This window comes from Dipodomys merriami, unplaced genomic scaffold (assembly GCF_024711535.1).
Source record: "Dipodomys merriami isolate MVZ:Mamm:240054 unplaced genomic scaffold, mDipMer1.0.p SCAF_2, whole genome shotgun sequence".
Classification (NCBI taxonomy): domain Eukaryota; kingdom Metazoa; phylum Chordata; class Mammalia; order Rodentia; family Heteromyidae; genus Dipodomys; species Dipodomys merriami.
Genome location: NW_027203381.1, coordinates 113,035,351 through 113,047,946, shown reverse-complemented (window position 1 = coordinate 113,047,946; position 12,596 = coordinate 113,035,351). Strand labels below are relative to the sequence as shown.

The 12,596-nt window shown below is 42.1% G+C and overlaps 1 protein-coding gene across 6 annotated transcripts in view; it reads left to right on the top strand.

Moving 5' to 3' along the window:
• Positions 1 to 12,596, top strand: part of Tiam1 (TIAM Rac1 associated GEF 1) — a 347,945-nt gene that overhangs the window by 243,148 nt on the left and 92,201 nt on the right. For all 6 annotated transcript variants that reach the window (XM_070030552.1, XM_070030549.1, XM_070030551.1 and 3 more), the window contains one exon: positions 11,969 to 12,193. In XM_070030552.1, coding sequence (XP_069886653.1) covers positions 11,969 to 12,193 — 225 coding nt within the window. The remainder of the gene's footprint in view (positions 1 to 11,968; positions 12,194 to 12,596) is intronic.

Sequence of the window (12,596 nt, the reverse complement as noted above, 5' to 3'; positions counted from 1 at the left end):
CTAGCCCCACCAAAACTTCTTTAACTGCCTAGAAAGAGTAAATCTCCCAGTCTTTCCTGAAGACAGAAGTGTGCACATTGAAGCATATCTTCGATGCTCAGTTGTTCAGTTCTCAACTCTGCCTTAGCCTTCACCTCTACTTTTATGGAGCATTATGGCCAGCCAGAGGGGCAACCCAGAGCCATCTCAGGACTTGGCTTCCTGGGCCTGTGCATAGCTCAGTACATGTGTGTGCCCTTCCAGATTCCCAGAGTGATGGCAGAGCTTTTCAAAGGCCCCTGTGGAAATCTTTTTCCTGCTTCCCTTTAAGTTTTTAGCCTTAGATATTACACAGTTGTCACTGAAGCAAGACTGCTTGCATGGGTGATGTCTGTGTCAAGTCAAATTGTGTTACGCCTCATGATCTGCTAAGCATGTCCAAAGATTTCACATCCATGGGTTTTTTGGGGGTATGTTCTAAACCTTGTTCTGTCTGCTTCAGTCATTTCTAGACTGCTGGCTCTCATAAGTTGGGGAGATGAAGAGATGGACATGGGTAAGCCACTGGGAGAAAGTGAGGGAAGGAATGACTTTATGCAAAGAAGAAATGTACTCTTTACTTGATCTATGTAACTGTAGATCTTCTGTACTTCACTTTTATAATAACTATATATATATATATATATATACACACACATACATACATACATCATACATACATACATGTATATGGTCAGTCGTAGGGTTTGAACTCAGGCCTAGGCGCTATCCCTGAACTCTGTTTGCTCAAGGCTTATACTCTACCACTTCGAACCACAACTTTTTTTTTTTTCTAGCTTTTTAGCACCCTGCTAAATAAAATTTTTTTTGAATGAGGTAAGCTTTGTGCTGGTGGCTCACGCCTATAATCCCAGCAATTCAGGAGGCTTAGATCTGAGGATCACCATTCAAAGCAAGCCAGGACTGGAAAGTGCATGAGACTTGATCTCCAAAAAACCAGCAAAGAGTCAGAAGTGGAGCTGTGGCTAAAATGGTAGAGTGCTAGCCTTAAGCAAAAAGCAAAAGATCATACCAAAATGAACTCCAGGGAATGGAAAGAAGAGTGTTTTTTTTCTGTACATCACCTTTATAATAACTCTAAAAGAAATTTCTAAAAAAGAAATTAAAGATATATGCAAAAGATCAGTGCCTAGGGCCTGAGTTTAAGCCCCAGTACTGGCCAAAAAACCCAAAAAACTATTTTTGTCAAAATTCAGTCATTTGTCTTTAACAAATTAAGATTGAAATAGACTTAGCTTAATTTCCAGAACATTCAAAAAGTTATTTGTGACAGTTCTGGCCAGGGTTCTCATTGCTTTTAGGGAGGAGTAGCTCTTTGTGTGTCCTTATCGATAGCACTGATGACATTCTGAAGGTCACATTAGGGACTGTACCCTTGATAATCATGCCAGGATAACCAGTGTAAGCAGGGACAGTTGTGGCAACCTTTCATTGGGTGTGTTTTTCCCAGGCTTTGCTCATGGTGATGTTGCAGGGAACCCTCATTTCTCTGTTCTCAGGATCATTCTATTTCTGTTGACTTTTGTATAGGGATGGTATTACTGGGCCAGGTGTACAACACACTGCCAGTTCCTAGAATCATCAAAAGAATTTGTACTTCAGCAGCTTGTGAGAATGTCCTTGGTAATGGCAGATTCTTTTCCCCCTATTTTCTGCTTCAAGCTTTTCATGTGACTTTCAGAACATTTTTATGTGTCTTTGTTTTGTTCTGTTTGTTTTGAGACAGACTCTCTCATGCTATAGCCCAGGTTGATTTCAGATTCGTGTTTCTCCTGCCTTGGCCTTCTGAGTGCTGGAAATACAGGTTTGCACCCCCCACACTCAACCTATTGTCATCTATGTGATGGGTCATTTCAGTGTCTTTTACTTTTGTCAAGTACTTTTTCCATCACCTGCCTATTTTTCATTGTTTTTCTCTCTGCATGGTTCAGGGACAATCTTTACATCATTTATTATTTGTGTGTGTGTGTGTGTGAGAGAGAGAGAGGAGAGAGAGAGAGAAGAGAGAGAGCCTGTGCTCGGGCGCCAGTCCTGGGGCATGAAATCAGGGCCTGGACACTGATCCTATGCTTTTTTGCTCAAAGCTAGTATTCTACCACTTGAGTCACAGATTTACTCCCATCTTTTGGTGGGGTAGAGGTATTAATTGGAGATGAGAGTCTATTTCACAGTCTTTCCTGCTTGGATGGGTTTTAAACCACAGTCCTTAGAGCTCAACATCCTGAGTAGCTAGGATTACTAGTGTGAGCTACCAGTGCCCAGCTTATGTTTGGCTCTTTTAGGTCTTAGCAATCTTTAATTTTAATGTCTCATTTCTCAAGTCTTCTTCAATGAGTGGTGCATCAAATCCTATTTTAAAAATCTGCATGCTCCAAGGCCATGGAGTGTTCCTTCTATCTAGCTTAAAAACTCTTGTTTTCTAACTTAGCATGGCTTTTTAGGTATTAATTAGAACTCTTGCATATACCGAAATCCTTAAGTACTGGCAACATCAACAGTGCCACAGTGAAGCATCTACTCTCTGTCCCGAGCCCTCCCTGTGTCCCCATCTTAAGTCTGAGTCTTAATTATTAGGATGGTCTCAAGTTGAGTTGTGTATCTGCATCTGTTTTTTTTTTATTGTGAAAATACCATACAGAGGGGTTACAATTACATTGGCAAGGTAATGAGTACATCTCTTATCAAGCATTGTTGCCTTTTTATCAAGCTTTGTTCCCCTTCCCATCTCTTCTCCCCCTCCCCTTGTATCTGTATCTTAATTTATTTGTAGGGATTTTGTACCTCACTCGATGAAGCTGAGGTTTACAAAGGCTGGAGTTGACGCCAAGTCACTCAGGTACTAAATGTCATGGTTGGATTTAAATCAAGATTCTCTTTCTCTAGAACCTTCTATTTGTCCTTCTAATGTTACTAATGACCTGAGAAGGACATGAACATGGAGAAGAATCAGTGACTATAGTAAAAAGCTTTTCTTATTTTTTCCTACTAAGTTACATATAAGCAATATTTCTGAATTATTATAACCTGATTTTGGCCATTCTGGCCTTCCTAGACAGGTTAGATGATAATCTGATTGATTTCAAGAAAGGACCTCTCCCTTTTCTAACATACCTCTGATATAAATGTTTTCTGCAAGGGTTTTCATGAGCAAACAATTGCTAATAGAGTCTAAATACCCAATTGGTCACATTGTATAAAATTCTTTTGAGTGGCCGCATAAGACTTTATTAATGGGAAACCTCTATGTCTTCTTGTAAGGAGAAATTTTTATGCTACTTATGTGGGATAAAGCACAAAATGAACCTTTTCAGAGGAAATTACTGCTGTTTGGGGTCCATGAAGGCATTTTCTGCCTTCTACTTATTGTATTCCACAGAACTCTAGAGGGGCAGAATTTGAAAGGAACCTGTGTATGTAGGGAGTGAGGTTAAGGCAAGGGAGATCAACCATGATTATGGAAAAGATTTGTAAGTTATTTCAGCCCTAGGGCTCCATTCAGTCCACACTGTCGTGCTGCCGACTCGATGCTGTTATTTAGATACCCATAGATTTGCCCCTTGCAAAGGAGCTTCATGTTACCAGCTAGACTAGAAAAGGGGTTTTGTGTGCAGGGTCAGGGTAGGAATGAACTTGAATGCTGGAGAGCTCGTGTAGAAGTTGTATGCTGTCTGCTAATTGAGGCTATAGCTCCTGAATTTAAACTATTTTAATTAGGGTTCTCTCCTCCAACTTGATACCAGACAGTACCTACTACCTACAAAGTGTAATTTCCTGTTGGGCCTTCCTTCATTCATTACTTGAAGATGTAACATTCAAAAATAGTCCAGCCTCTTGTGGGGTGATATATCATGAAATGATATTTAAATTCCTGGATTGAATGCATTGAATATAGCTGCCAGGCAGGGCAAGAAAAAAATGTCCAGTTGAGTAGAAAATCATATATACTTATAAACCTAAAGGAGGAAAGACAATAATTATATTTAGGAAGTGATTGTCTTCCTTTCCATTCAAAGTTTTCTTAGTAAGTAGTAATAATAGTGGTCTTGGGATATTTTATGCATATTAAAAAGAGACTTGCCAGGTGCTGGTGGCTCATGCCAATAATCCTAGCTACTCAGAAGGCTGAGATCTGAGGATCACAGTTCAAAGCCAGCCCAGGCAGTAGTGTTCTTGAAACTCTTATCACCAATTAAAACCAGTAAAAAGCTGGAAGTAGAGCTGTGCTCAAATGGTAAAACATTACCCTTGAGCAAAAAAACTCAGGATAGCACCCAGTCCCTGAGTTGAAGCCCTAGGACCAGCACACGCAAAAAGAGACGTGTTAAAGAAAAGGATAGTATTTATGCCATTCTACTGAGTTGCAGATGAAATGTGATAATGCATTAAGGATGTGATATATAAAAAATGCTCAATCACATCTGTAATCCTAGCTACTCATGAGGCAATGATATGAGGATCGCAGTTCAAAGCCAGCCTGGGCAGGAAAGTCCCTGAGACTCTTATCTCCAATAAGCCACCAGAAAACCAGAAATGGTGCTGTGGCTCAAGTGGTAGAATGCTAGTGTTGAGCTGAAGAGTTGAGGGACAGAGCCCAGGCCCTATAGTTCAAGCCCCATGACCGACTTCCCCTCCCCCCCCACAAAAAAAAGCTCAATTTATTTTAGCACTGTTGCCATTTTAGTAGTCGAAGAAAAGAAACTAGTTATCACACCAATTTTTGTATGTGTGCCAATACTAGGGCATACATACAACTTAGGGCCTCATAGTCTCTTGCTTGGCATTTTCCTTACTCAAGGCAGTTTGCTCTACTACTTGAGCTCTATTTCTGGCTTCTTATTGACCAGTTGGAGAAAAGAATCTCACAGACTTTTCTGCTTGGTTTGACTTTGACCTGCAATTCTCAGATCTAAGCTTCCTGAGTATCTAGGATTACAGGTGTGAGCCAGGAAATGCCCTTCTTAAATAAGTACTTCTACTGAGGTTGAGTGTGGATAGCATGAGGTTTGGGGCTTCATCAGACTTTAGAGCCATCTTGAAATGGCACATCCCTCGTTATGTGTGAGACTTGAGGATGGTCATTGGCAGATGCCTAGGACCAGGCCACTTAGGCCAAGTGGCCTAAACCTGGAAATTATCTTTCACAGAAAGACTTGGTCGGAAAGGCCTTAGGAAGGCTTTAGCATCTTAGACCTAATGGATGTACGTCCAGCTTCCCTCTTCCATCTCAGCTGAACTCTAGCCAGCAGTTCAGCCTGCCCATAGGTCACCATTCCATTCCTGGGGACAGCCCAGCTCTCAGCCATCTGTTTTGTTAGTCTAGAAAATTCTTGGTGACAGTGATCTTCCTGGTGACTCTTACCATTTTCCTGTTTCCAAATTCACACCCAGAGGCTAATGTTGATCTTTCTGGGAATCTTTCAAAAACTTGGAAATGCTTTTATTTGCTTTTGGCCAGGATTCCTCTTTGGACCACGGTGCCTGAGGCTCCTGAGCCAGCCTCCCTGTTCTTATTTGCAGGCCAGCTCTGGAAAGGGGTATCCCGGCCTCCTGGCTCAGCCCCAGGCAAGCCTGCACCTAGACTCTTGCAGCATCCGTTTCCTTAGCCACACTGAACTTCCCTCTTAGATCAGCAGCCACATCATACTGTTTGTTGACTCATCTGGAGCTCCTGGTGCTTAACCCTGCAGCATCAACTCTTACCCAGTAAAACTTTCCTCACACCCCGCCCCCAGGTGCAAACACAGAATTTTATTTCTTTGAAATGCTATTATTGTGGCCAGATATTGGCACCTCTCACAGGTCCTAGCTACTCAGAGGGCTGAGATCTGATGATCCCTGTTTGAAGCCAGTCCACAAGGTGAATTCACAGGGCTGGAAATTAGTGGTATGTTGTGCCAACATGTCCCCTCACATGTGTTAAAAATTTGGTGTAGGGTGTAATAGTCAGCTTTCCATTAGTATCATAAAACACCTGCCACAGGCTGCTTATGAAGGAAAGGTTAAGGTAGCTCAGAGTTTTGGAGGTTCCGGCCTCACATCAGGTTGCTTCTGGCCTTTCACAAGAGCAGCCTTTCATATCTTGAACCAGGAAAACAGAAGAGAATGGGTATCGTCCTAGAATCCTTTTTGAGAGTATTCTTCCAATGACCTAATGACCTCTCAGTAGGCTCCACCTCTTGATGATCTACAGCACCTTCCTATGGTACCATCCTTGCATGAAGCCTTTAAGATTCCAATCATTGTCATGCAGTAGCCACACTCAAGCTATAGCAAGAAGTATAGATCTGATCTTAGTATTCAATTTATATACTCACGCACCATACAAATATGTTACTGTTACTAATAGCATGTACTTTCCTTTTTTATTTTAAATTTATATTTTTTATTGGTATGTTCTGTGATTTAATTCCATTTAAGTAAAAATGTATTTAGTGCTGGGCACCCGTGGCTCATACCTGTAATCCTAGCTACTCAGGAGGCTGAAATCTGAGGATCATGGTTCAAAGCCAGCCTGGGCAGGAAAGGCTGTGAAACTCTTATCTCTAATAAACTACCAGAAAACCAGAAGTGGTGCTGTGCTCAAGTGGTAAAATGCTCATCTTAAGCTGAAGAGCTGAGGAACAATGCTTAGGTCCAAAGTTGGAGCCCCATGACTGACAAAAAAAATAGTTATAAAAATGTAAATGTTATAAACAGATTATGAAAAATAGTTACTTGCAATTTAAATTGTAAAACAGTATTTTCCATATTTTCTGATTCTCCTTTTCCTTTTTGTTAGAGTAATAAATAAGCTGTTAGAACCACAACCACACAGGACTTCCAATGCTTCCTGAATTTAGCTTCTAATACATGGTCAATTTTCTAAATAATATTTAACATTATTATATACTGGAAGCTGTTACATAAATGGTTTATAATCTTCTGTTTTCTAGTGTAGCTTTATTGTATAATGTATAAATTACATAGAAGTTATATCACAAATTATAAACAAATGCAGTAAAACTTTAAAAATAGCAAGTATGTATCATCTAATTGAATTGCTATATTTGTCCTTGGTAATCTCGTGAATTCATGTACACTCCTTTTCTTTCTTTCTCTTGATATATATCTCATGACGTGAATGCTAAGAACAACAGCATTCTTTTATAGTTCCACTGTGTTATAATCATCCTCCAAAAAAAGTAGTTGAATTATTAAAAAAATAAATTTATATGGTATATGAAGACATAGTTTAAAAGAATTCATTCAATCTAAAAAGAGTGAAATTTTCTCCTACATCTTTGCCATTAACCTCACTCTCCAGAACTAACTGTACTCAGCTATTTTAGATGCTTCTAAAACAGTTTTTGTTTCTTTGCTTTTGTTCTTGCATTTGCCCTCATTTCTCATTAACATGCTTTTACTGTGGGTTGTAGACATGAAGAATAGTACATATCCACTGTGGTTTTGCTTTCTATGGTTTTAGTTACCTGTGGTCAACCACAGTCTGAAAATATTAAGTGGAAAATTCCAGAAATAAGCAACTTATAAGATTGACATAGCTTTTATTGCAACATATTGTAATAATTATTCCATCTTACTAGGAGTTGTTGCTGTTAATCACTTTCTCTGCCTACTTCATAAGTTAAAGTTCATCAAAGCAAAAACATTAAATGCACAGAATTCTGTACATCTCTGTTCCCACCGTTCACTAGGGCTCTTGGGAGTCATCCAAGTTCCTACTGTATTGACTTTTTGTTAGGAGAAGTATTTTGCTGGAACACACACACACACACACACACACACACACACACACACACACACACACACACACACACATTCTCTCTTCTTTCTGCTGCTTTTATAATTATATGAAGATTTAGAATTGAATCAGTAGTCATTGTTATTATGTTGTTATGACCATATAAATAGAGTTAGCTCCTGAGTAGTATATTACAATTTTATTTCTCTTATTAAATAGTTAATTGTTTGTATTTCTTCTGATGGCCTCCCTCCTGCGCCACCCCCCCCTTCCCTCCGCCCCCAGCCCCTGCCTAAGCCCCAGCTCAGTTTTCTTATTTTTCTGGTGATATGTCTACAATGGTTTCTACATCTGTAGTGCATTAAGTGGTAATCAGTGCTGGTTCCCCTGGAGTTGGCTCTCCTTTTGGCTCCATCCTTCCCTGCCAGGTGCCTGCCTGCCTCTAGACCCCATGCAGTCACCTGGGTTTGCTTTTGCTGCCTTCCTTAAATTCCTGGATCTCAAGTGTGTCTGTCTGATTTCCTCCCCTCCCCTCCCCTCCCCTCCCCTCCCCTCCCCTCCCCTCTCCTCCCCTCTCCTTCCCTCCCATCCCCTCTTCCTTCCCCTCCCCTCCCCTCCCCCCTCCCCTTCCCTCCACTCTTCCCCTCCCCACCTATAAACAGAAGTGAGTGGCCTTTGGTTGAGGGACTCCAGTGGACAGTACTTGCTGGTCTTTTCTTGGGACTAATCAGCTGCTCTAGAGATGATTTCTGTGTCTTCCATTCCTGGGGCAGGCTTCCATTTCTTCCCTTGTTTTCAGCAAACAGTTCTCACTTCTCTGATTCTGGAGTTTCCCTTATCCCTTACCCTTCACTCCCCCTCCCCATCCCCAGATAACCCAGGGTGGGCATGGAGGGAAATACACATTAACTTCTCTCTCCAGATAGTAAAAAAACAGTCAGTTGAGGCTTATGTAAATAAAGGTCTGAAAGATGATGACTGTAAAAATCACCCAGAAAAGACCTTTGAGGAATTCATAGAGGAACTCCTTAAAAGTTAGACAACTAAATTCCTTCTTTTTTTGTTCTTTTGAAATGAAAAAAAACCCCAACAAGTTTGGCCCACTGTACAGTTATTACCCCAGATTTTAGTTTCCCAGGTCTGGCCTGTTTAAAGTAAAGCTTCCTTTTCCTTCCTGCCCCTCACACAAACTATTGCTGATCTGAAATCACGGAGGGTCCTTCATACCATGAGTAATTCAAGCTTGGATCTCTTTAAATGAGTAATGGAACCGCACGCTTCATCAGAACCCTGTGCTCAGAGGGGCTCTTAGGCAAAAAGCATTTTCTTTTTTTGCTGATTATATTGCTCTGTTGGCAAGGATTTGACTTTTTCTTCTCAGTGAACTGCATACAGTATTTATTTATAGCACTCCAGAAGGTGAAGGAAGAGTCTTTGCTTTCTTAACTGGGCATCAATGGCTCACATTGTAATCCTAGCTACTCAGGAGGCTGAGATTGGAGGATCTCAACTCGAAGCCAGCCTGAGCAAGAAAGTCTGTCAGACTTTTGTCTCCAATTAACTAGAAAAAAGACAGAAATGGAGTTGTGCCACCAGTGGTAGAGCACCAGCCTTGAGGAAAAAAAAACTAAGGAACAGCTTGTAGGCCCTGAGTTCAGGCCCCCGTACTGCCTGTCATTTGATTCATGGAAGGTAATGAACTGTAATCATGGTCTACAGGATGCTACTGAGTGGTCTCTCCTTCTTCACACTGGCTGTTCCTCACCTTGCCAGGTGTAAGGAGGTGACATAAGGTGAATGGTTCCTCCAGCCTTTCCTAGGTGTCAGAAGGGAGAGCCAGGAGAGGCCATCCTGGAATACCTCGCATCACACTAGCGGTCACCTGTGATCATCTCCGTACGATGAAGCCTGGGATGGTCGCGAACTATCGCAAGACTTTTCTCCACTTAACTCGCCACTGGGAAAGTCAGCTCAGCACTTTCCCTCCTTCTGACCAACTCCCAGCTCCCCATGTGCTGCTGCGAGGGATAAACTTTGCTGAAAAGCTCGTTTAGTGAATTGTGCCCCTTGGAAATTGATTTGGCTTAATGATAGAGAATGGCGGGGACTGCTGTTTTATTTAGACAGGGCCGCGGGAGTAAAAATTCTCTCTAATGGAACTGCCTTCAGCCACTGACAGGTCTTAAAAGAGTTCAGAGGGCTGAGACATTCTTAATGGTTAAAAGGGCTGATGGTTAAAATTTTCATAAACCTGTCATCACACATTTCACTGTAGTGTAGATTTTTCTAGCTTTTGAGGAATGACATTTTTAAAAAATGTTTTAGTTTGGATATTCTTCTTTTCTTTTTCTGGGATAGAACTGGAATTTGAACTTAGGGCTTCATTCTTGACTTTTTTGCTCAAGGCTTGTGTTCTACCACTTGAGCCACATCTCCGTTTCCAGCTTTTTTTTGATGGTTAGTCAGAGATAAGAGTTTCTCAGATTTGTCTGCCTGGACTGGCTTTGAACTTTGGTCCTCAGACCTCAGCCTCTTGAATAGCTAGGGTTACAGGTATGAACCACCAGAACGCAGCCCTTTTTTTCTTTTTAATTGTAGAGTAATACACGTACTACAAAATTTTCCATCTTGTGATTAAGTTCAGAAGTATTACATACATTTGGTCCTTACCCTCATTTCTCTTCTTACAAAGCTGGAACTCTCTACCCAAGACAAAACCCTTCTTTCCATGGGAACTTCTACCTTTATTTCCTTTAAATAGATGTTTCCGGTTAGTTCCTTTTCCAAAATTTAAATATTCTTCTTTCAAAATAAGGTCTATACTTTCAAGCTGGTGTCATCCTTCCTACTTCTTAAATGGCAGATAGACCTAGCCTCTCTCTCATCAGAATAAACCCTGTTGCCCTTGACTCAGCCTGACTGAGATCCTCCTAGGGAGAGCAGAAAGAAGCCAGCTCCCTTCCATTAAGCAGAGAACATGGGGCTTTTGCTGTGGCTCTTGGGATTAAAAGTGACTCCTTTAGTTCCCAAGCCTTGCTTGTTTTGAGCTGCAGGTCTCTCGTGGCTAGTATATCAGGTAGGATGGATCAGCTTATGCTACAGTGAGAAGTAGCCCTCAATGCTTAGTGGCTTAGCATTCCTTCTCAGCCCTGCGAGGTGTCTGGGGTCTGTACTCAGCCTGGTTCCTTGGGAGCCAGATAGACGGGAGCTCCGTGAGCCCAAAGGACAAACGTGAGATGAACGGACTTTTATGCATACGTTGCTTCTACTCACATTTCATTGACCAAACCCAACTGCTGCCACCATGCTTGACTTAAAAGTCGGTCAGAAATGTTCCTGCTTTTGTTTCTCTGGAATGTAGAAAGCTCAGAATGCCAAGTGGACTATGCCACTTGGACTCTGTGCATTTGGGCAGTCATAGGAGCTTAGAGGTCAAGATGGGTGTGTGTTGTGTTAGAAAAGAAACAAAACAAAAACAATTGAAAGTACAGGGTTGGAGGGGCTGGTACCGTGGCTCAAGCCTATAATTCTAGCTACTTGGGAGGTAGAAATTGGGGGGATCATTGCCCAGGCCAGACATTTTTGCGATTGCATTTCAAGCAGTGGCTGGCACCGTGAGGCGCCTGTCCTGTCGGCTAGTGGGAAGCACATGGCTGAGTGCAGTGGCATATGCCAGTCTCCCCTAGTTACTCAGGAAATACAAGGAGGAGAACTGAAGCCCAGACTGGCCAGACCATTCTTAGCACGTGGAGTTTTGCTTGGGGCTGTGGATGGGGCTACTGTGTTCATGAGTTCTCCTCAGACACTATTGCTCTGACAGTCTGGAACGTCTTTCCCATTTGGATTTTAGTTGTATTCATCTGCTGGGCTTTAGTGTCTCTGGGACCCAAACACACTTTATAAATGACTGGTTCTCTCTGGAAGATGACTTTTGCTTCACAGCCCTCCTCCTGACCACTTACACAGTGAGTTCCCTAAGTACCCTGGGCAGGCAGGCATGGTGGCACTTGGAGCATGGGGGAGAGTAGGGCTCTGACATGGGACTTTCCTTTTATTGATTCCTTGAAGGAGGAAGTCAGGTGCAGTAATCATGGTGTCTGGATCTGACACCTTGACCTTCTCGCATGGACACATCTGGCACCTTGCCAAGAGATGACAGCTCTTCCCTCTTGTGCCCTCCTCTTGTAGACCACTAGCCAGACAGAGTTGGAAAACTGGATCACCGCCATCCACTCTGCCTGCGCAGCCGCCGTGGCAAGACACCACCACAAAGAAGACACGCTCCGGCTCTTGAAGTCCGAAATCAAAAAGCTGGAGCAGAAGATAGACATGGATGAGAAAATGAAGAAAATGGGCGAAATGCAGCTGTCTTCAGTCACTGACTCAAAGAAGAAGAAAACTATATTAGATCAGGTACTTGTACTTTCATGTAGTCCCTGGCAAACTCCTGAAGTCTTTCTGAATTTTAATGTTGCTTGGGAATCATGAAACATCATTGTTTATCTCCCTGGCAGACTGTCACCAAGGCTGTTGTATTCCTTTGTTGTGTGAATGCCAGTCCTAGGGCCTGGGCACTGTTTCCTGAGGTTTTGTGCTAAAGGCCTAGGCCTCTTCCACTTGAGCCATAGCTGTACTTTGGGTTTTAGTCTAACCTAGAGGTAAGAGTCTCACAGACTTAACTGCCCAAGCTGGCTTCAAATTGTGATCCTCAGATCTCAGCCTTCTGAGTAGCTAGGATTACAGATGTGAGCCATCAGCACCCGGCTGTATCCTTATTATAACCTTTTCCTTCACCCTTTGCTCACTGTGGATTATA